Below are 19,471 nucleotides of genomic sequence, written 5' to 3'. Positions count from 1 at the left end.
CCACCTAGACGTGGTTGGCGACAAATAATTGTTCAACTCCCCCCCAAGTTCCACTGGACCTTTATTGGCAAGGACTACAGGCTGAGGACGTGCGGAACTATAACGCAAGCTCTAGATCAGTCGACAATGGGCTAACCAAAGCCCAGCGGCAGCGGGTACGGCCCCGAACCCCGATCGTGCTTGTCCGCGAGGGCGACGACTATAAGCTCTTGTTTTTCCTAGTCCTGATTGAATCCACGATAGATTGAAAATGTGGTATGAGCTACTCATCCTGTCAATCACTCTCGCAATAGCGAATCCCTCAACCACACTCGAGATAACCCAGCCATGAAGCTCATTGTAGCTGGTGCAACCGGTCTGGTGGGATCTGAGATAATCAGACAATGCCTGCAGATGAGCGAGATCACTCAGATTATCGCACTGGCTCGCAAACCGGTCTTGATTGAAGATGGAACTGACCCGACCTCGGAGCTAACAAGTGTCGTGATTCGGGACTACGGTGAGTATTCCGACGACACACGGGCTGAGTTCGCCGGGGCAGATGCCTGCATATGGTACGCATCAATTACGGTCTTTTCATTTAGACTTGTGGCAATTCAAAAGAAGAGAACAAGAAGGCTGACCCAGTTGATACTTCAGGACTGTTGCTGTGACACCATTCAGAACAGGAAGCTTTGATTTCGCCGAGGTCAAGCGCGTGTGTCAAGACTGTACTCTCGCAGGGTTCAAGGCCATGTACGAAGCTGGGCCCACGCGACCTTTCCGATTCTTGTACTTCAGCGCCGATGGCACGCCCAGGGACCCAAGCAAAAAGCCAGCCATCATGGGTGATTACCAAGTCATGCGCGTGGGTCATCTCCAGATCTTCCATGTTTGTGTACCGTGGTGCTAATGACAGTCGACTTCTTAGTGCGAAACAGAGCTCATGGTCCTTCACCTTCCCGCCGAGTACCCAGGAGTCGAGGTCTGCATCGCTCAGCCCGGAGTGGTAGTGAATTCCACGTCCGTGTCAAGAGCAGTAGTGGCCTCGCTGTTCCGTGTCGTCAACACCTTCACACGCTCCATCCCAAATATCCACCGGGCGGAACTTTCGGCGGCGGTGTTGGACCTAGCCGTGAAGGGATTCGACAAGGAGACGGTTACAAATACTGAGCTGGTTTGCCGTGGACAGGCAGCGTTAAAATATACGGCGGAGTCTAAGAATTAGGCAGATGTGACGGGTGAAGATGGACGACATCATTTTTATTCTTAGTCTTGCCAGGATGGTCTTATTCGTAATAATCACACCTCTAAATCTTCACGCTGAAATTCAAATCAGAACTGCGAGGTCCGTTTGACGAGACTGCCTCCTTGCTTCCTCCGCAACCTTGCCTCCTCTTCATCGAGAGCCTGTCTCCAGCTTCCTTGCACCTAAGTCGAAATGTCAGTTGCAGACCAGTACTCGAACATCATACAAAGAAACGCACATCATAATGATACATCCAATGGGCGCCTTCCTCCCACTTATTTGTGACAGTCATGAACACCGCATCGTCGAACCCCATCGAGTCGGAAATATTGTCATCGGACCGACGGAATCCGTCCAGGACCGCATACTAAAATCGTCAGCCAGCGCCATGCTCACCACAGGAAGCACCCCTTACCAGACTTTTGTAATACGGTGAGCGAACTAGGTCATATAGGTTCAATGCTTCGCGAATCGAACGGCCGCGCGTATGTGCCCATTCGATGGCTCGCACAAGTACGAATACATCTTCTAGGGCGAATCCAGCGCCGTCCCCTCATTCAGGTGAGTAATTGATTCAGGAAATCGGGCGAGTATTGTTGTTCTTACCAAAGGCACCGCTTAATGCTGTCTGAAAACATAATTAGTTGAAAAGACTTGCAAAGCGAATACTCGACTATGAGACTTACGATGAGATGCATCGCCAACCAAGGCAATCGAGCCGCACGACACTAACGTGGCCAGTGGCGGTCCAGCAAAGAGTGCGAACTTCTTGACCTCTCGAACCTGATCCAACACATCTTGAACAACCGGTCCAAAGCCCTATTTCCTGGTCAATTGTAGTGACCTCGTATATTCCCTGGTTGAGATTACAGGTATAAACCCAGTCCTTCGGACCATGCCAGAAAATTACTGCGTCGGGAAAGTTTGGGATAGACAGAACTTTCTCGGCGTCGACCAGCGCCCGGTAGGCGATTTTGGCTGTATATGCGATGCGATGGTCTGAAAAAGCGAATTGACGGACTACCTAGCGTTCAATCGGTTTCTCGGTATCAGGAAGCGTTGAACCAGATTCTCAATTCGAGTCACGCTTACTGATCGCACCCTGTCAGCCCCAACGAGCAGGTCGACTTCATCCGTGTGTCCGTCTTCAAAGCGCAAAGACAGAACTTCCACGGACTGTTTCAGTAATCTCGACAAGTCGACTAGAAAGCCTCAGGCGCGAGGGGTCGATTGTCTTTAGCAGAGCCTGCTGCAAGACCGAGCGTAAGGCTCGCGCATGCTGATGTCGTAGCGGAGTTTCTGCAGCAGCCGGTTAGCAGACCTAATGATACAGAAGTAGTATGAATGAGCATGAAAAACAAACCAGACTGCCCATGTGAAGACAACAACTCCCCCGTCCGCCCATTGCGATGCTGAACCGCATGCCCGTCAGCCGCTCGGAAGACGGTCTCGGGGTCGATGTTATCGTAAAGGCCAAACGCATCCAACAGCCTCCACGTATTGCGTTGGATACTAATTCCCGTCCCAATCTCACGAAGCTCACGAGCTTGTTCATCAATGCGAAAAAATCAACAAACGGCAGTTTTGCAAACTCGATGGCTGCCGCGAGGCCAGCCGGGCCAGCTCCGATCACGGCAATCCGGAGTCGAGGTTGGGACGAGACCATGGTGGCATTGGTTTTTTTCGCATAATCTAGCGATGGAAATTTTGACAGACATGTTGCCGGTATAACTATTCCAACCCTGGTCGTTGCGTATTCACTGGCCTGCATGGTGCAATTGACCCTCTGGCGCGACGCGGCATTACCCGGCGAGGTATGAACACAGTTCCCACGACACAAAGAACCCGGCAATGGAGGTTTCTCGCGATTATAGCTGAAATTACCAGTTGCAACAAGTTGTGGCCTCCCAGGTACTGGGTTCCAGCCCGGTAGATAGATAGAAATTGGACAGTTGTCGTGGTGCGACGGATCCGGACGGCAACGGATGCGGGCCGGGGCGGGGATTGCCATCCTGGAGCCTGAGGCGCACAAGCCACCCCACAAATGTGGTTGTTTCTCTTTTCCTGTTTCAACCTCGCCATCAATCTTCGCAGTCACCCGGCATCATTCTTTCCATCAAAGTTCCCCGTTAGAATCACATATGATGACACACCTACAAATCCCACGAGACTTCCTGCCCAACGCGAGAACTCGCGCTCGAGTGCGTTCAGTGCAGCAAGGATGGCCAAGCGCCCACGCCAAACTTGAGGCGCTTGCTTATCTTTCGACACCATGTCCGGACCAATCATTCTAGGCTAACAGGTACGACGAGGTCTCAGTGAATAGTGATCTTTCCGGAGAGAGATCATTTTGAGCCTTCAACTCGCGTCCTCATTCGTACGTTGATTGCGCCCGGCGGACAAGACGCGCTGCGATGGCCAGTATGGCCAGCACCCCGCTCCATGTTAGGCGCGAGGCTGAACGACCGGGTTGACCAGACCAACCCTTTTATCAACCCCCCATAGCCGTTGATGGAAGGAAAGAAACCACCAGTCGCACATGCTAGCTCTGTTTTCTTATACAGCCAAAGCACGAATACAGTGACACGCAGAAACGCAACGATCCTAGGACACGACCAGAGGAGGAGAATCCACATCAGCAATGTCAGACACCGGACGATCCCGATTCAAGAATGAAGAATACACGGTCGGTTGGATATGTGCCCTTCCAGTCGAGCTGGCAGCTGCAAAAGCCATGATGGACGAGTTACATGGAGACCCGCAAAGATCACCCGGAAAGGCAGACGCGAATGTCTATGTCTTGGGATCAATGAACAATATCAAAATCGTCCTGGCTTGCCTACCGATTGACGAGCCCGGACCTAGTTCGGCAGCGGTGGTGGCGAAAGATATGTTTTATACCTTTCCGGAGATTCAGATCGGGCTTCTCGTCGGAGTCGGAGCCGGTATTCCGCACTTCTCGAGCGATAATATTCGCGATATCCGTCTTGGGGATGTGGTAATCGGGTTTAACGAAGATGATTCAGGCGTGGTTGCGTACGACTTGGGCAAGAAACTCGCGGATGGCTCATTTAAGAACTATGCCTTGAACGGCCCTCCCGGACCACTGCGGTCTGCTGTTGCAGCGTTAAGAGCCCAGCACCAAGTACGGGGGAATAAGATTCCCCATTACATTGAAGAAATGCTGGGAAAACGTCCGTACATGCGAAGAAAGGGATATTCATACCCATTTCAGGTGCCAGACCGGCTGTTCCGTCCGGACTATGTACATGTCGGAGGGAGAGATTGTACGCGATGTGACCCCAAAGCAGAGATAAACCGTGAAGATTTATCTCGATCTGAGACTGGCACAGACCCGGTGATCCATTACGGCACCATTGCGACCGGGGGAACGCTGGTTAAGAATGGCATATTTCGAGAGGAAATTGGAAAGAGATACGGTGCCATCTGTTTGGAAATGGAAGCAGAAGGCCTCATGAATATTTACCCCTGCATTGTGATTCGGGGGATCTCTGATTATGCGGACTCGCACAAGAATAATCTCTGGCGGGCTTATGCAGCTGCGGCTGCGGCTGCTTGCACCAAGGAGCTTCTCGAACACCTTCAACACACGCAGATTGAGGAGAGGAGTATTTCATGGCAGGGTAAGCTTCTTCGAATTAACAATCATCGATCAGAGACTCACTGCTAGTAGATCATGCCCAAGTATCACAGCTCTACAAAGTCTCAATGACGCATCAACCGTTGAACGCACCGAGTTGCACATCTCCAGTAGAATTGGACAGCTTACAACAGTGTGTTCCATGTCATCAGCAGTTTGAGACAGGCCTTTGGCTTCTCCGTTCTAATGAACTATGCACATGGGTTGATGCACTTAGGCGAAACTGGTTTTGTGCTGGAAACCGAACGACAGGACGAGCGATAACGCCAAAAGCTGTGGTCGAAAGACCATATCATTTTGCGCAAGCGAGAAGACGGACTCTGAGTATATGAGTTCTATGAATGTCCAGCGATTATTGCGCTACTAGAGAAAATGGGATCAAGTTCATAAATTGGTATGAGTTCAACATTATAACTATGCTGGTTATGAGAGAGAAATAATAACATTCATGTAGTGTATTCAAGAGCAGATTATTCTATAATTTGCAAAATGAAAGCCTTCATGTCGCACCAAAAGCTCCAAATTAAAGGATAAATGAGGGGAAATGGGGATCTTATTTAAAAATTTGAAACATCAGACAAAGCATGGGATCATGAACCAATCTCCCGGAACCTTCCCAAAATGCCACGATGTCATTACGTGTTTGCATTAGGTTCCAAACTCAGACTTCTCCTCGTCAGGGTCCATCTATGGGGTGATCTTCAGAAATCGTTCCATCGCAGCCGTCTGCACTGCGGCGACCATCGCCTGAAATGTCTCGAGGTCGAGCTTCAGAACCTGATCACCGACCTTGACCTTCATCGACATACCCCGGGGATAGCGCGGCTGGAGCTCCAAGACACTCATTCCCCAGTTATACAAAGGGGACTTCTCGCGGTAGAAGTACGGTCGACCATGCTGATAGACCAGCTCGTGTGTCTGATCGACGTCCTTGGAATGCACACAGCGGTAGTGACCGTCCAACCCCACCGCGAGACAGCTATGCCACGGCGACTTCTGGAACCCACCATCAGGTCCCAGGATCAGAGGAAATGACAGCTTGGCGGCTCCCGATGAGGGGTGAATTGAGAGACGAGTGTCATGTGGACGCAGTGCCCTGATCGCCGAGGTAAATGCTTCGGACCGTTGCATCATCCTCTTGGCCATGGCCTTCATCATGCGCCGCTGGGCACTCTTCGCCAGCCCTGCAAGGGCCGGGCTGGTTTCGACCTCCAGCTCGAGAAACTTCACCATACCGCAGTATGTCAGCTCTGTGTCTCGGTCTTTCTTGATTTCTGCGACAAGCTTCTCTTCAGAGAATCCGAAATGTCTCTCGAGCTCGGCACGGCAGACATCCACGGTGGCAAGGTATGTCTCCCGGTTTGTATCTTCCTCCGAAAGAAGACCAAGCAGGTTGATGGGTCGGATCAGCTGCAGGCCTTTCAACCCATAATCGGCGATCATCCCCTTAAGTGCTTCGCCGTACTCCCAGCAGTCCTCATCACTGATACCGAGAATGTCTAAGGGTATGTTAGTTACACACTGCTGTGTGTGGAATGACAAGGCAGACCTACCGTTGAACAAAGCACCGTCGGTAGCGATGGTTACAGTTGCACCCGGGGCATATACACGTTCAATGTCTTGACAGAGGGAGTTCAGACGAAGCAAGGACAATTCCTCCCCCAGATCAGGTAGATGTCCCAAGACCTTGCTCACACGGTTGAGCTACGAGCGTGTCAGCAGAGTGTCAAGGCACACGGCATCAGGAGTGACTTACACTTTTGCAAGGAAAGGCAGGCAACGTGAGCTGGACTGGGCGTCTCTCCTTCACAAAGTGGTACACATGAGGAAGAAACTTCATCTTCCCGATCCAGGCCGGAGGCTTGGGTTCGTCCCCAAGGCGGGGCTCTGTGGCCGAAGGCCTGGGGGTGATGTGTCGGCCGTACGTCTCGATCACATTGAGAACCTCGATAGAGAGACGGATCCTCTCAATCTCAACCTCAAAGGATCGGTACGCCAAGCACAACGTCTTCTGATCAAGCGGAGGGAGGAAGCTATAGGCCGGGGCCGGGGCGACATCGTCGACCCCGATTTCCATGACATCGACAGATAGGAAAGTCTTGGCCATGGTTTGTGATGCTCGTCAAACGTGGCTCTACGCTGAAATGGACAGAAGGTTTACAAAGATAAAGATTGATTGGTAGTGGAAGAGCGAAGGATTGGAATGGAGATAACTTGGAATTGACTTCCTTCTTGGAGACAATGGACGGATGGCGTATTTGAAGCCCACCTGGTGATCCGCTTCTCCACCTCTCCGCCCTCCTTCAGCCTCCTTCAGCCTCCTTCCTCGCCAAAAGCAGGGATTCCTCATGATGCCATCCCGGGCTGATAGAGATTGGACCTCAGCCCCTCGGACGTGCCTAAAGGATCATGGTATGCCTTCTGTGTCGCGTCGCGCCGTGCCTATCCCACGGGAGAAGTGGCAGCTGACGGTCAATGAAGCTGTCTAGTGGACGGCCATCCTGAAGGATCCGTGTTGTTGAAAATGCCAGTTCTGCATATGGTGACTCGTACATCCAGGTTGGAAGTAGGATAAACATTGAGGGTCGGGACGGCCGACCCTGCGGGCCGTGATTGGATATGTCGTATACGACGATGAAACAGGGCGCTAATGTAGGTGGGACGGGCCTGAACGTGGCAGAGCCTGCATGAGGGTTGCAGCGGTAGTTCGAGGGACATTTCCATCCAAACAGCCTGGTGCACAACGCTTCTAGATCGACGGTGACACCGCCGAGGCCCAGTCGAGTGGACACGGTATCGTACGATACCAAATGTGACGCATGGATCCTTCCGTGTTCATGGAAATAGGGCGGGCGAGGACCAGGGAGCTAAGGATGCAGCTAGAAATGGATCCGGTGTGGGCTAACTGGCGGGCTTATGCATGGCGTAATTTTGCCCCCGACGGTAACGCGACCCCGGTTGAATTGGGGGGGGGTTGACGGGGGTTGACGGGGGCTGACGGGGGTTGGAATCCTTCAGTTCCCCTCTCTCTGGGCCGGAGATTTTCCCAGTCCCAACACGAGGGGCACGCCAGGACCACCAGTGCCGGCAGAACCTCCAGGACCGCGCCAGAAGCCCTCCAGGACCACTGCGCAGGAAGGAGAAGGATCGCAGTCATTACTCATCGTCTCGGCCAGCCGACTATACAAGATCGGACAGGCCCAACCCCCCCCCCCCCTGTCTCTTTAGCACCAGTCCCCTCTTCCGTTTTCCCATCAAGTCCAAAGTCCTTCCGCAGTTTGCAGCATTCACCGCTTTTGATCGGTTCTCACTCAACTTCCCTTGTCCATCATCATGATTGCTGCCGCCGCCCCCGTCGAGCTTACGCAAGGATCTGACCCGGTGTATGCGAAGCGCCTTGCGGGCGAAGGCAACAAAGAAATCTCCGCCTTTTACAACCAGGATATCTCAGACAAGCTGACGCCTAAGGCGAGTTCATGGTCAAGGCAGCCACTGTAAACCGGCAGCTAACGGCGGCCATGTCTTAGACAAGGCAGATTCTTGAAGAATACAGTCAGATCCCTACTGCCCGGGTGATTCGGCACATCCACGAAGTGGTAGGGCATCCCAAGGCCACCCGAACGGAATATCCATTAACCACTCTCTGCAGCGCGACAAAGCGTGGGCGATTCGGGCCTACCCCTGCATCGGGTCGGGAATCTATCTCGATCCCATCCTCCCCAAGCAGCCGTCGTACCCGACAGTGCTGTCGCGGCTCATCAACGAGGATGCCGTGCTCCTGGAGGTCGGGTCGTTCCTAGGCTCGGATCTAAGATCCGTGGTCGCAGATGGCGCCCCGTCGAGCAATCTCATCGCGACCGACGTGGTCAGCTTCTGGGACATCGGCTACGAGATGTTCCAGGACAAGGACCGGTTCAAGTGTCGCTTCTACCAGGCGGACCTGATGGACCCCAACGGGGCGCTGCAGAAATTCCAACACTCGATAGACATCATCCACATCAGCAAGGTGCTGCACCAGTGGAGCTTCGACCGCCAGGTCGAGGCGTGCGAGCACCTGGTGGGCCTGAGTCGGGAGGGGACCATGATCGTGGGCGATCAGATGGGCGGGGAGACTGCGCACGAACTGATTCCCTACCCGGATCTGCCGGGGCTGTGGATGCACGACGAGAACTCATGGCGCGAGATGTGGGAGATCATCAGCAAGAAGACGGATACGCAGTGGGACACCCAGACCACCGTCCGCACGATTGCGGAGATGGAGTGGGACCCCAAAGATTACACCTACCTGCGGGAGGATCGCATCGTGTTGATGTTTACCATGACTCGGACCAAGTAGCTAGCGTGCTGGGACGACAGCCAGCCCACATTCGTTAGCTAGAATGCAATCAAATTACACGCTATCCTCAATTAGCAGACCTTTTTTTGGCCCGGGGGGCCAAATGATGACATAACGTGCACATGACCTGTTGAGTCAGACTGTCTCAGTTGCAGCTTGCCTGTTGCCTGTGTTGTGTTGTGCGTCTGCAGCGGCGGGGAGAAGATGTGTAAGCTGACAGCCGCGCCTTGCACTTGCACGGACGGACGGCCCCGGCATAGCACAGCCCTATGTCTCATCTTTTTCAGTCTTGCTTTCCTTTGGCGGAATGCTCCCCGCTAGGAAACAAATGTGAGGAAGACCACTCGGGCAAAAGAAGAATTCCCCACTCAGAGCTCTCAGGAAGACTCCACAAACCGTAAGCGAGAAATAAACGTTTGCATTTCATTCCATTTACACTATGTATGTTCCGAATCACTGTTCCTTCCCAGTCGCAGCCCTCCGTTTCTCATAGCGATAGCACTCGGGAAGCCTCGTCTCCTCCCAGCCTCCCCCCTGCAGCAGCGTCACCAGCCCCTCCACACAAGTAAAGATGTTCGCCATCCCATGTCCATTGAACCCAGCACAAATAAACTGACCGGGGAGTTCCTCGATCGCCCCAACATACGGGACCTTGTCGGGGGTCATGGCGATCAGTCCCGTCCAGACATGATCGAGACCCTCCCCGGGCTGGAACTCGCGCTTGGACTTGGCCATTTCCGGCGAATGAAAAACCTTGTCAATAGTGTCGAGCGTCTCGTCGATCAGCTCCTGCTTGTAGGACGAGTCATCGAAGCTGATCCCACTGGGCTTGCCCACGCTGACAATCATCTTCCCGTCGCTCTGAGCCTGCGACAATCCATAGAACAGCTGTGGGTTGAACCGCACCGCCATAGTAGATTTCAGGGCCTGGTCACCCGCGAAATTTGGCAGGATAAACGTCTGCACCTGCACTCTGATGGGGGTGATGTGCGGTAGAGGGAGCTGCGGGAGAAGCACTCCAGCATGGGCGTTAGTGCAGTGGAGGATCCGCTGAGCAGAGATATCTCCGCGCGGGGTGTGCACAGTCCACCAGGGCGTGTCGATCCCCTCCTCCTCCTCCTCCTCCTCCTTCTCGGCTGCAGCCTTTGTGATACCCGTCACAGGGCAATGCGTCCAGAGGTGAACGCCCTGCTCAACCACCCGGGCGAGCAGCCACTGCGCCAGCTTGACCGGATGGATCGAAGCCGCGGTCCACGCGTACGCGGCAACAGCATCTTTGATTCCGAGCGTCCGCGCGGCCTCATCCGCCCCGTAGACCCGGATTCCGTCCATGCTGCCGCCGGCAGCGACGTATTCCTGGACATTGCGGGCCTCGTCTGCCGCAATTTCCTCGGTCATGCAGACGTCGTAGGTCTGCTTGAGGCTAAACTCGCAGGGGATCTGGTGCTGCTCGATGAACGAGCCCCATGCCTTCAGAACGGCGTTCTCGTTGTCGGAGATCTTGAGGGCCTGCGCGGTGCCATGGGCTGCGGCGTAACCACTGAATCCGCGGAAGGCGTCTGGCCGGACGTGACCAGCGTTCCGGCCGCTGGATCCCCCCACGGCCTGGCGAGCTTCCAGGAGGAGGATCTCGTCCGGAGGCACGCCCGCGTCGACGAGCTTGAAAGCGGCCAGAGCGCCAGAAATACCGGTGCCGATGATAACGAGGGGGCTGCGCGCGGGGAGTGGGGTCTCAGCATTGTGGTTGAGGTAGGGGAAGGCATGAGTGGTACGGTGCCAATGTGACAGGCCAGGGAGAGCGCATGGCAGGGAGGGCTGGGGCGGCTCAACAGCTGCGGCAGGCGGTGCCGGAAGAGGAAGGGGAGATGCAGTCATGGTGAGTGGGTGTTGGATACTTTCGGGAGGAAAGAAGGGTGGTGCCAAGAAGACTTATGTCGTATTATCCAAGGAGAAAGCGGTATTGTAGAAGAGATGCCAACTGAATACCGGTAGACGAGGCTGTGGGCCAGCGTGGTCCTTTTCTGCGCACCAGTCGACGGCATTCTGTCGTGATGACGGCTGGGCAAAGACGTGATGTCAGGGCACATTGGCCTCATACTTCCTGAATCCTGTGAATCCTGCCCATGGATGGAATCATGGCATGGAGTCACAGCAGGGAGGGCCATGAGGATGTGCCTGGGGTCGGACATGATCGGGAGGATCAATTCTAAAGTCTGACTGCTGGATTCTTCGCGGCTGATGCCTCGTGTACTGACCTGTCTGATCATTCGGTTCAGGCCGCCACCTCTTCAGCAGGTTGCAGAACGTGCGCCGGCTGTGTGGGTAATGCACATTAGGCAAGAGATGCGAATCCATGCGGAGAGAGAGGTCCTAAAATCTGACATCAGGATCTAGTGACTAGGTTCTTTCTTTATCTGCGGGGGTTGCCTTTAGTCCAACGACCTTGGGGTCCGTGAATAACAGAGCTGCATGACACCAATGCATGTGCTATTCCTGAAGACGACATGGGATGGCATCCTTACGCATCGATATCTATAATCTGATGCATAGACGAGCAGCTGTAATCCTCCTGATTTAGCACCTAGCGTTAGATTGATATTGGCTTGATCTATACCTATACTCGTGTAGAACTACGAGAGCGGCAGTGCTTATGGATTGCACCTGGCCAGCTCGGCGTCCCTCTCAGATCCCGTCTTATCAAGTCTCTACGGCTTAGCAGATGGTCAGGATGTCTTAGATTAGGCCATCACCTTGAAAATCCCGCATGCCAAGCGTTGCGCCTGAAAGCTGAACGATGCAGCCTACGAATGAGGAACTGACATGGCTCCCACGTTGGGATCGGCCTCCTCTGTCTTACACGAGCCGCATGGCAGGATGTTGCACACACGGAGAATGATCTCCTTTGAGGGGTCATGGCTCTCGCGTGCTTCCATGTGCGAGAATTGCGCCCCATCCACCTGCATGGTGGGACGGTTTACAAGCTGTATTTTTGATCCCCTGGCTGGTATACACCAGTCAGCACGGGAAATCACCTCATTCAGCCTCGCCAGCAGATGATCTATCCTTAGCCTCAAATCCCGTTTCTTTTTCTATCCCGAGGGATGGAAATATAACGGGCCCGGAAGAGTGTCACTCCCCCGTTTGAGCTCCTCACACCACCATTACTGTCAGAATCTGTTCTAAATCCTTTCTCCCTCTCCATCATGAATTTTCACACCAAGGAACATGGCGACGCCCCTCAGTACCCTGGAAAGCCGGAGGCTATTGAGGACCGCCTGTTTATCAACGGCGAGTTCGTGCCGTCCAAGGCCGGGAAGAAGTTCGATGTCTACAACCCGGCCACGGAGAAGGTCAGCGCGTCGGTGTACGAAGCTGATGCCGACGACGTTGACCTTGCGGTGCAAGCTGCAAAGGCAGCATTTCCTGCGTGGTCTGAGCTGAGCGCCCTGGAGCGTGGCCACTACCTCGAGCGGTGGGCAGACGCGTTGGAGAAAAGCCTGCCGGAAATTTCATACCTCGATGCCATCAGCATGGGCAAGCCGGCCTACCCAGATCGTGAGTTTTCCCGTACCAGGGCATATAATCCCATCTAACAGCCATTTCAGCTCTGGCACCAATGATCCCCATGATTGTGCGGTTCTTCGCCTCCAAGGCCCTAGATGTGACGGGTGAATCGTCGCTCAACACGGCGAACTTCATCAATATCAGTCTGCGGCAACCATACGGGGTTTGCGGGGCCATCACCCCGTGGAATGCCCCGGTGATGTTCCTCGTCTACAAAACCGCTGCAGCCCTGATCACCGGTAACACGATGGTCCTCAAATCATCAGAAAAAGCACCCCTCAGCTCGTTGACTGCCGCGCGCTGCGCACAGGAGGCCGGAATCCCCAAGGGCGTGTTCAATGTCGTCAGCGGGCTCGGCAGGCCATGCGGTGAGGCGATCGCACGACACATGGAGATCCGCAAGATTTCATTTACGGGCTCTACGGCGACAGGGCGGGCGATCCAGAAGATTTCAGCCGAGTCCAACCTCAAGAGCGTGACCCTGGAGTTGGGAGGCAAATCGCCCTTGATCATCTGGGACGATGCCGATCTTGCAAAGGCGGTTCCGGCAGCTGCGATGTCCATTCTCATGAACACGGGACAGGTCTGCAATGCCAGCACGCGCATCTACATCCACTCCGCAGTGGCAGACCACTTCCTCGACAGCTTGCAGGCCACGATGAAGCTGATGGGCGCGAGTGGCGACCCGCTCACCAACGGGACCATGCGCGGGCCGCAGGCAGATAAGGCGCAGTTCGAGCGGGTGCTGAGCTACCTCGACGAGGCGAGAGAGTCGGCAGAGGTGACGGTGACGCTCGGCGGAAACAAGGAGGAGGGTCGTACAGGCTACTTCATCCAGCCGACGATTCTCACCAACGTGCCTGAAGACTCGCGGTTGGTGAAGGAGGAGATCTTCGGGCCTGTTCTGATCGTCAACACGTTTTCCGACGAGGAGGACGTGCTGCGCAAGGCCAACGACACCGAGTACGGACTGTACTCGAGCATTTTCACCCGTGATATCTCGCGGGCCTTGCGCGCGGCTAAGCGTCTTGAGGCCGGCACTGTCGCAATCAACTGCACGAGCCCGACTCTGGCCTTCGATATGCCGTTTGGTGGGTGGAAGGGGAGTGGTGAAGGTCGCGAGTTCAGTCGGTATGCCACCGACTACTGGACCGAACTGAAGTCTGTGTATATGGCGCTGTAAATATGGATATGTTTGTAAAACAGCAGTATTTCTGGCTCCTGGCGTGCAGGCTGGGCGTGGATCCAACAATAGCTACCTCAATCGAATATCTTGTATCCTCAGAGTGGTGTTTTTGTTTTTGTTTTTTTTTTTTTCCTTTTTTCCCTTTTTCTTTTTTTTTCTGGGCAAACAGGCATGGTTTAGATCGAGAGCAGAATGTGTGACTAGCATGCAAGCGGAGATCTTCTTTCCCTTCTGCACAGTGGTCCTGTGGACGAGAACCTCGGCGCCTCGGATGTAGGATGCTGAAGCCATGCACTGAGGGACATTCGGAAGAAGTTTCGTATTGCCATCGATTCTGTAATTTCCAAAAAAAAAAAAAAAAAAGAAGCACGCTTATACCACATTATCCATTACCTAAGAACACTCATCCCAACTTAAACCAACAACCTCCGCTGCATAAACCCCTTCAACACCTCGTCCGTTACCGTAGCACGACCTTTTTGAAATCGTGTCGCCTGTTGCTGAACCACGTCAACCAGCAGCTCCCTGAGGTCGGAAGCATTCTTTTGCCCGTCGCCATACTCCTGCGTGACGCTCGCCAGCAGGTCATCATCGTCCAAGAAAAGCTGCAGGTACTGCAGCACTACATCCGGATCGACGGCCGACTCAGCGGTCAGTTTCTCCCGGATGACCTCCAGCGAGTCGCGCAGATAGATTGCCGAGTTCGCGACCGACGCGGACATCTTCTCCGCTGCACCTTGCAAGGCAGGCAACAGACCGGAATACAGGAACGCAGGGCGTATAAACCCCAGTGTCTCTGCGTGCTTGCGCACCTCACGGAAATACCCATCGATGTCATAGGCGCAGGGGATCAAACACGCGATGTCGCGCAGTTTCTCTCTGTCTTCCCCCAGAATCCCAGGGAAGGAGTGGGCGAAGGCGCCCGCAGACTGAGTCGAGCAGCAGTAGAGCATGCCGACGTTGTTTGCGTCGGTGAAGCCAAGCGCGTCCTTGACGTCCTCGACGCGAATGTGGCGCGCGACAGCGATGATGTTTTCGTAGAAGGGCCCGCCGACGAAGTCGAGGTTGGAGAACATGAAGGTCGAGTCAGGGTTGAAGCCGAAGGCAAGCATATCCTTGGCGTTCTCGACGGTGAACCATCGGACGTCGGGGAACTTGAGGGAGGGGGAGTGTAGCAGCTTCATGTCGTCGGTTAACATCAGGATCAGCGGGACGCGAAAGACCCTTTGGAGCCATCTGGTGGGGGTTGGTCGGTTAGTTGCTGTTGGGGAAGGGGAAGGGGGTGGGGCGATCGTACTGAGTGAATTCCAAGGGGATGGAGTGGCCCAAGTGGAGACTCTCGCTGCTAGGGCCCCGGCCTGTGAACAGGTAAAACGGCTCGCCCCGCTCGTATCGGTCGAGGATCAAGTCCAGGTCGCGATGGCTGAACACCATGCCGCGACGCAGGAAGCGGTGGGGGCGCTGGCCGGTCAGTCGTTCGAAGCGCTCCAGCAGCTGGCGATCGACAGGGCTCGCATCTGTCTGGTGGATGAATCGCTCCAGAGCCACCTTGTCGGCAGATGGGGGGGTGGGGGATGCTACTGCGCTTGGCATGGTGCTTGTGGAGCTGGTCTGGCCGGGACGGTCGGATTGATTCAAAGTGCGAGTATCAGATTTAGTAGTATCCAACAGGTCTAATGCCGCGAAGGAAGATAGATATCGTCGGTTCGTCGGTGGCAGACTCCCAATTGGGGCCCGGGTTCCATCCTGCTTCTTATATTCAGTCATCAGTCCTTCGGTACACAATGTTATGCGGCGTCAGCGTCTTACCTCACCCTCCTCCGTCATTCTATGGAGACTTTGTTCCAAAATAAATTTCAGGCCCTCCTTCCGCGGAGAGTCCGAAGGCTCGTCAGGATGGCCAAGCCACGATGTCTGACCATGAGGCTCCAATGGGAAGGCAAATAGCCGAGGGTAAATTGCTGACTGCAGTGTCGGTGCTCGAGCCTGCGATGGCGTCGTCGGACAGGGGGCATACTCATCTCCCGCCAATCAGGCCGTTCTGCAGGAAAGTTCACCAGGCCAACTGATCCTCTCGAGCAGGAATGGCTTCCCTCCACCGCGCTAGAGAGGAGGATGTTAGTGGGTGGCTGCTGCTGACATGGAGGGTGGAGGGATGGACCGGTCCGCTGGCTTTGGACCGAATCATGTTGCGCGGTCGGCTGTCGGCTGTCTGTTGTCAGCACTCCCAGATGCTGAGAAATCTCCCTGACTGTCGATTATTATGGACGTTGGGCCGCCGGGCTGAGCGCCCCTCTCGGACCCGCGCTGCTAGCTTGCAATGTAGGGCTATCTATCCACCGTCCATCTGGTTTCCATCCCCGGTTTCCATCCCCGGTCCCCACCACCCACCCGCCTTCAATGTCAGAAGACTCAGCATCTTGCCCTTCAATGTTAGGTAATTGACATAGGCATAAGAATCAATCGCCGACAAACGTAATCTGAAATGGTGACCATTCCATTCCAGGAACCTTTCCCAAAACGGGAACTAATCTGCAGGATCTCCATCCCGGTCGCGATGCAGCCAGGCGTCCGACCGTCCGAGAAGTCAGGGATCGATGCTGCTGACGCGCTGGCACGGTACCGTTCGAGGGACCTTAGGCAAATTACTCAGTGCACCAACCCAGCTATAGCGGGCATTTGTCAAGCAGCTCGGCTGATTTCTCATCACTTCCCCAGTAACGCCCCAGCCGAGGACACGCAGCAAGCACCCCTGCAGAGCCCAGGGGAAGGATGGTTTGCCCGTCCTGATTGGGCCAGTATAGGGTTGGCTCATGCCGGCCCTGAGGCTTGCGATCGCCCATGGTCTTTCGAGGCTCGCTGCTCTTGCGCGGCCAGCAGCTATATAAATCACCGCATCGCACACGGACTTGTCCGAGTCCTTTCGTTTACCCCCCCCCCCCCCCCCAAGTCGTTCCTCAGGCAAGCCATTCAACTTCCTGATATCGTGGGAAGATCAACGAACTCCACCACACTCTTCGCTTGCCCATCATCCCATCACGATGTCGGAAAAGGCCCACACGGTCCCCTCGCTGGACCAAGAGGCGCTGGAGTCGCACTCTGACTCCGCGTCTCCGGAGCCTGAGGCATTTGCCCCCACGCCCAAGGCCCGCAACCCCATCACCGTAAGCCGGCACTTTTCATTCCCCCAGGCTCCACAAAAGGGAATGGAGAGACAGATCAGCTAATCGCGACCAGTGGGTCCTTATTGTCATGGCCATCCAGTCCAGTGTGTTCCTCTTCGCCCTCGACAACACCATCACAGCCGATGTCATTCCCGTAAGTGCATCCCTGGTCGTCCAATTGTTCTCTGAATCTGAATCAACAATAACACGATGACGCATTAGGCTGTCATTGGACGATTTGGAGGTGCGGACAAGATTGCATGGCTCTCTGTGGCGTAAGACATCCCTCACTCCGTCAGCGACCTGGATCTTGCTCACATGGCAGGCAGCTTTACCATGGGTGGTGTCAGCGCGGTGCTTCCATTTAGTCGCCTCTATGCCCTCTTCGAGGCGAAGAAGCTCTACCTTACGTCCGTGACCCTGTTCCTGGTCGGCTCAGCCCTCTGCGGTGGCGCTCCAAGCATTAATGCCTTCATCGTGGGCCGCGTTATCGCCGGTGTCGGTGGTATCGGCATGTACCTGGGCGTCATGACGCTGCTGTCGGTCAACACAAGCCCCACGACGCGTCCGATGTATCTCGGTCTAGTGTAAGTAGAACAGCCCGTCGATGATAGCGATCAATGCGATCAATGCTGACCACAAGGCTGCAGGGGATTGATCTTCGGTATTGGCAACGTCGTGGGTCCCGTCATCGGTGGTGCCTTTACCGACTCCAGTGCGACCTGGCGGTGGGGTTTCTACATGAACCTGTGCATCATTGGCGTCATGACGCCGGTTTACATCTTCCTCATCCCTGTCTTCCATCCTACGAAGGGCCGAACCGTCGGCGCCCGCATCGCGGAGATCGACTTCGCTGGAATTGTCCTCAGCATTGGAGCCGTCGTGTGCTTGATCATGGGTATCAACTTTGGCGGCACGCTTTACGACTGGAACAGCGCATCGACCATCGTCCTGTTCGTCGTCTCGGGCGTTCTATTCATTGTCTTCGCGGTGCAACAGGGTCTGGCTCTCCTGACAACCAAAGAGAACCGGCTCTTCCCTGTTGTCTTCCTGTGGAACAAAGAGGCCATGTTGCTCTTCGTTTTGACATCCACCTTCAACGCGGCCGGCTTCATTCCCATCTACTACATCCCGTCTTACTTCCAGTTCACGCGCGGCGATAGCGCCCTGGACTCCGGAGTCCGGCTTCTCCCCCTGATCATTTTGATTAGTTTCACCATCATGTGCAACGGTGGCTACCTCTCTAAGGGTGGCTACTACATGCCATGGTATGTGTTTGGCAGCGTTCTGACCCTGATTGGCGGAGTCCTATTCTGTAAGCCCCTCCCTTCGGCTCTCTCTCTACTCTATACTGTGCACCTTTCTGACCAGCACAGCACGAGTCAACGTCAACACGTCCACCTCTGCCATCTACGGATACGAAGTGTTGATTGGTATCGGGGCGGGATGTGGTATGCAGACAGGCTTTGCTGTCATCCAAAGTATCACCAAGCCCGAGCTGATGGCGCACGGTATCGGGTTCATCATGATCGGTCGGTTCAGGCCCAGCCCTAATGCAGTTCTTTTCTCAATTGACCCTTTTTCTCCCTGCAGCCCAACTCCTGAGTGTCTCCCTCGCCCTCTCCATCGCCGGTACAGTCTACCTGAACCTGGCTATCGACAATTTCCAAGACCTGCTGCCCGGCACGTCTAAGACCCAGATCCAGGGCGCCTTGCAGGGCTTGAGCGGCAGTTTCTTGGACTCGTTGAGCGCAGAGCAGAAGTCCAAGGCTCTTGTCATCATGGTTAACTCCCTTTCTAAAGTGTAAGTCCTACTCCACCAATCATTGCCCCTGGAATATTTTCTGACATATCCCCCAGATACGTCCCGGTCTACGCGGGATCCGCTCTGGGCATTGTCGCCGCGATCTTTCTCAGCGTAAGTACTTTTGATCAATTGTACCATAGAAATAGGAACGGAAATGCTAATGACCCAACAGAGAAAGAAGATGAACCCTGCCATGTCGATGTAAATGATCGCCTCGCCACCTTTCGACGGTCATGTGGCAAAGACCCTGGCTCTTCCTCGGTGGTCTTACATCCTCTAGCCCTCCCTTTAACACTGGTGGCCTCCGGAATAGCAAACAGGATATCCTGTGACATTGCATCCGAGTATGACTCCAACAGGGAAGGCTGTGGTCCATCCACGCAGAATCGGATCTGTGTCCGCCTGTGATGCGGACTAGACGACCACGCATTCCTTTATTTTCAGCGGCATCGCGGCTCGGGTGGTTGCTTTGCTGGCTCGCAGATACGTCATATAGATAGTATCGTCTAATGTCAGATGAGGTTG

At 54.5% G+C, this 19,471-nt stretch overlaps 9 protein-coding genes across 9 annotated transcripts; 5 read left to right on the top strand and 4 right to left on the bottom strand.

The window, feature by feature from the left end:
- The first annotated feature begins 259 nt into the window (after nt 1–259).
- BO70DRAFT_364783 (uncharacterized protein) lies at nt 260–1,285 on the top strand. The gene is made up of 3 exons (XM_025543899.1): nt 260–554; nt 640–847; nt 911–1,285. The coding sequence occupies exons 1-3, from the start codon at nt 328–330 to the stop codon at nt 1,205–1,207; spliced, it is 732 nt and encodes a 243-aa protein (XP_025396687.1). The 5' UTR covers nt 260–327; the 3' UTR covers nt 1,208–1,285.
- A 163-nt stretch (nt 1,286–1,448) lies between these two features.
- BO70DRAFT_373319 (FAD/NAD(P)-binding domain-containing protein) lies at nt 1,449–2,894 on the bottom strand (the record flags this gene model as incomplete). The annotated part of the gene is made up of 9 exons (XM_025544907.1): nt 1,449–1,595; nt 1,644–1,780; nt 1,835–1,852; nt 1,915–2,011; nt 2,073–2,252; nt 2,321–2,355; nt 2,396–2,527; nt 2,592–2,766; nt 2,802–2,894. The coding sequence occupies 9 exons, from the start codon at nt 2,892–2,894 to the stop codon at nt 1,449–1,451; spliced, it is 1,014 nt and encodes a 337-aa protein (XP_025396686.1).
- A 629-nt stretch (nt 2,895–3,523) lies between these two features.
- BO70DRAFT_342062 (purine and uridine phosphorylase) lies at nt 3,524–5,266 on the top strand. Its single transcript, XM_025541357.1, has 2 exons — nt 3,524–4,872; nt 4,923–5,266. The coding sequence occupies exons 1-2, from the start codon at nt 3,870–3,872 to the stop codon at nt 5,219–5,221; spliced, it is 1,302 nt and encodes a 433-aa protein (XP_025396685.1). The 5' UTR covers nt 3,524–3,869; the 3' UTR covers nt 5,222–5,266.
- Nucleotides 5,267–5,678: 412 nt separating this feature from the next.
- On the bottom strand, nt 5,679–6,837 carry BO70DRAFT_261501 (isocyanide synthase family protein; the record flags this gene model as incomplete). The annotated part of the gene is made up of 3 exons (XM_025538922.1): nt 5,679–6,388; nt 6,443–6,593; nt 6,646–6,837. Coding segments are annotated over 3 exons (1,053 nt in total), but the record flags the coding sequence as incomplete, so codon positions are not given.
- Nucleotides 6,838–8,112: 1,275 nt separating this feature from the next.
- Nucleotides 8,113–9,285, top strand: BO70DRAFT_364781 (uncharacterized protein). The gene is made up of 3 exons (XM_025543898.1): nt 8,113–8,357; nt 8,417–8,485; nt 8,539–9,285. The coding sequence occupies exons 1-3, from the start codon at nt 8,223–8,225 to the stop codon at nt 9,223–9,225; spliced, it is 891 nt and encodes a 296-aa protein (XP_025396683.1). The 5' UTR covers nt 8,113–8,222; the 3' UTR covers nt 9,226–9,285.
- Nucleotides 9,286–9,678: 393 nt separating this feature from the next.
- Nucleotides 9,679–11,100, bottom strand: BO70DRAFT_342056 (NAD(P)/FAD-dependent oxidoreductase; the record flags this gene model as incomplete). The annotated part of the gene is made up of 2 exons (XM_025541356.1): nt 9,679–10,344; nt 10,387–11,100. The coding sequence occupies 2 exons, from the start codon at nt 11,098–11,100 to the stop codon at nt 9,679–9,681; spliced, it is 1,380 nt and encodes a 459-aa protein (XP_025396682.1).
- Nucleotides 11,101–12,428: 1,328 nt separating this feature from the next.
- BO70DRAFT_381775 (aldehyde dehydrogenase family protein) lies at nt 12,429–13,972 on the top strand (the record flags this gene model as incomplete). Its single annotated transcript, XM_025545494.1, has 2 exons — nt 12,429–12,780; nt 12,822–13,972. 2 exons carry the CDS (start codon nt 12,429–12,431, stop codon nt 13,970–13,972), a joined length of 1,503 nt encoding a protein of 500 aa, XP_025396681.1.
- A 370-nt stretch (nt 13,973–14,342) lies between these two features.
- Nucleotides 14,343–15,568, bottom strand: BO70DRAFT_381774 (tryptophanyl-tRNA synthetase; the record flags this gene model as incomplete). Its single annotated transcript, XM_025545493.1, has 2 exons — nt 14,343–15,211; nt 15,273–15,568. The coding sequence occupies 2 exons, from the start codon at nt 15,566–15,568 to the stop codon at nt 14,389–14,391; spliced, it is 1,119 nt and encodes a 372-aa protein (XP_025396680.1). The 3' UTR covers nt 14,343–14,388.
- A 1,368-nt stretch (nt 15,569–16,936) lies between these two features.
- BO70DRAFT_389306 (MFS drug efflux transporter) lies at nt 16,937–19,429 on the top strand. Its single transcript, XM_025546069.1, has 9 exons — nt 16,937–17,139; nt 17,213–17,293; nt 17,362–17,414; nt 17,469–17,726; nt 17,790–18,454; nt 18,516–18,671; nt 18,733–18,943; nt 19,000–19,057; nt 19,119–19,429. The coding sequence occupies exons 1-9, from the start codon at nt 17,017–17,019 to the stop codon at nt 19,149–19,151; spliced, it is 1,638 nt and encodes a 545-aa protein (XP_025396679.1). The 5' UTR covers nt 16,937–17,016; the 3' UTR covers nt 19,152–19,429.
- The last annotated feature ends 42 nt before the right edge of the window (nt 19,430–19,471 follow it).

Source organism: Aspergillus heteromorphus (assembly GCF_003184545.1).
Source record: "Aspergillus heteromorphus CBS 117.55 chromosome Unknown BO70scaffold_25, whole genome shotgun sequence".
Classification (NCBI taxonomy): domain Eukaryota; kingdom Fungi; phylum Ascomycota; class Eurotiomycetes; order Eurotiales; family Aspergillaceae; genus Aspergillus; species Aspergillus heteromorphus.
The sequence above is the reverse complement of the archived record's forward strand: the minus strand, read 5'-3'. Positions and strand labels throughout refer to the sequence as shown.

Bases quoted from the DNA above. Each gene is read 5' to 3' on its own strand.
- BO70DRAFT_364781 (XM_025543898.1), top strand. From the start codon at position 8,223: ATGATTGCTGCCGCCGCCCCCGTCGAGCTTACGCAAGGATCTGACCCG. The intron at 8,358-8,416 runs GCGAGTTCATGG...GCCATGTCTTAG, and splicing joins CAGACAAGCTGACGCCTAAG to ACAAGGCAGATTCTTGAAGA. The intron at 8,486-8,538 runs GTAGGGCATCCC...CACTCTCTGCAG, and splicing joins TTCGGCACATCCACGAAGTG to CGCGACAAAGCGTGGGCGAT.
- BO70DRAFT_342062 (XM_025541357.1), top strand. From the start codon at position 3,870: ATGTCAGACACCGGACGATCCCGATTCAAGAATGAAGAATACACGGTC. The intron at 4,873-4,922 runs GTAAGCTTCTTC...CACTGCTAGTAG, and splicing joins GAGGAGTATTTCATGGCAGG to ATCATGCCCAAGTATCACAG.
- BO70DRAFT_364783 (XM_025543899.1), top strand. From the start codon at position 328: ATGAAGCTCATTGTAGCTGGTGCAACCGGTCTGGTGGGATCTGAGATA. The intron at 555-639 runs GTACGCATCAAT...TTGATACTTCAG, and splicing joins GGGGCAGATGCCTGCATATG to GACTGTTGCTGTGACACCAT. The intron at 848-910 runs GTGGGTCATCTC...TCGACTTCTTAG, and splicing joins GTGATTACCAAGTCATGCGC to TGCGAAACAGAGCTCATGGT.
- BO70DRAFT_389306 (XM_025546069.1), top strand. From the start codon at position 17,017: ATGTCGGAAAAGGCCCACACGGTCCCCTCGCTGGACCAAGAGGCGCTG. The intron at 17,415-17,468 runs GTAAGACATCCC...CATGGCAGGCAG, and splicing joins ATTGCATGGCTCTCTGTGGC to CTTTACCATGGGTGGTGTCA. The intron at 17,727-17,789 runs GTAAGTAGAACA...ACAAGGCTGCAG, and splicing joins CCGATGTATCTCGGTCTAGT to GGGATTGATCTTCGGTATTG.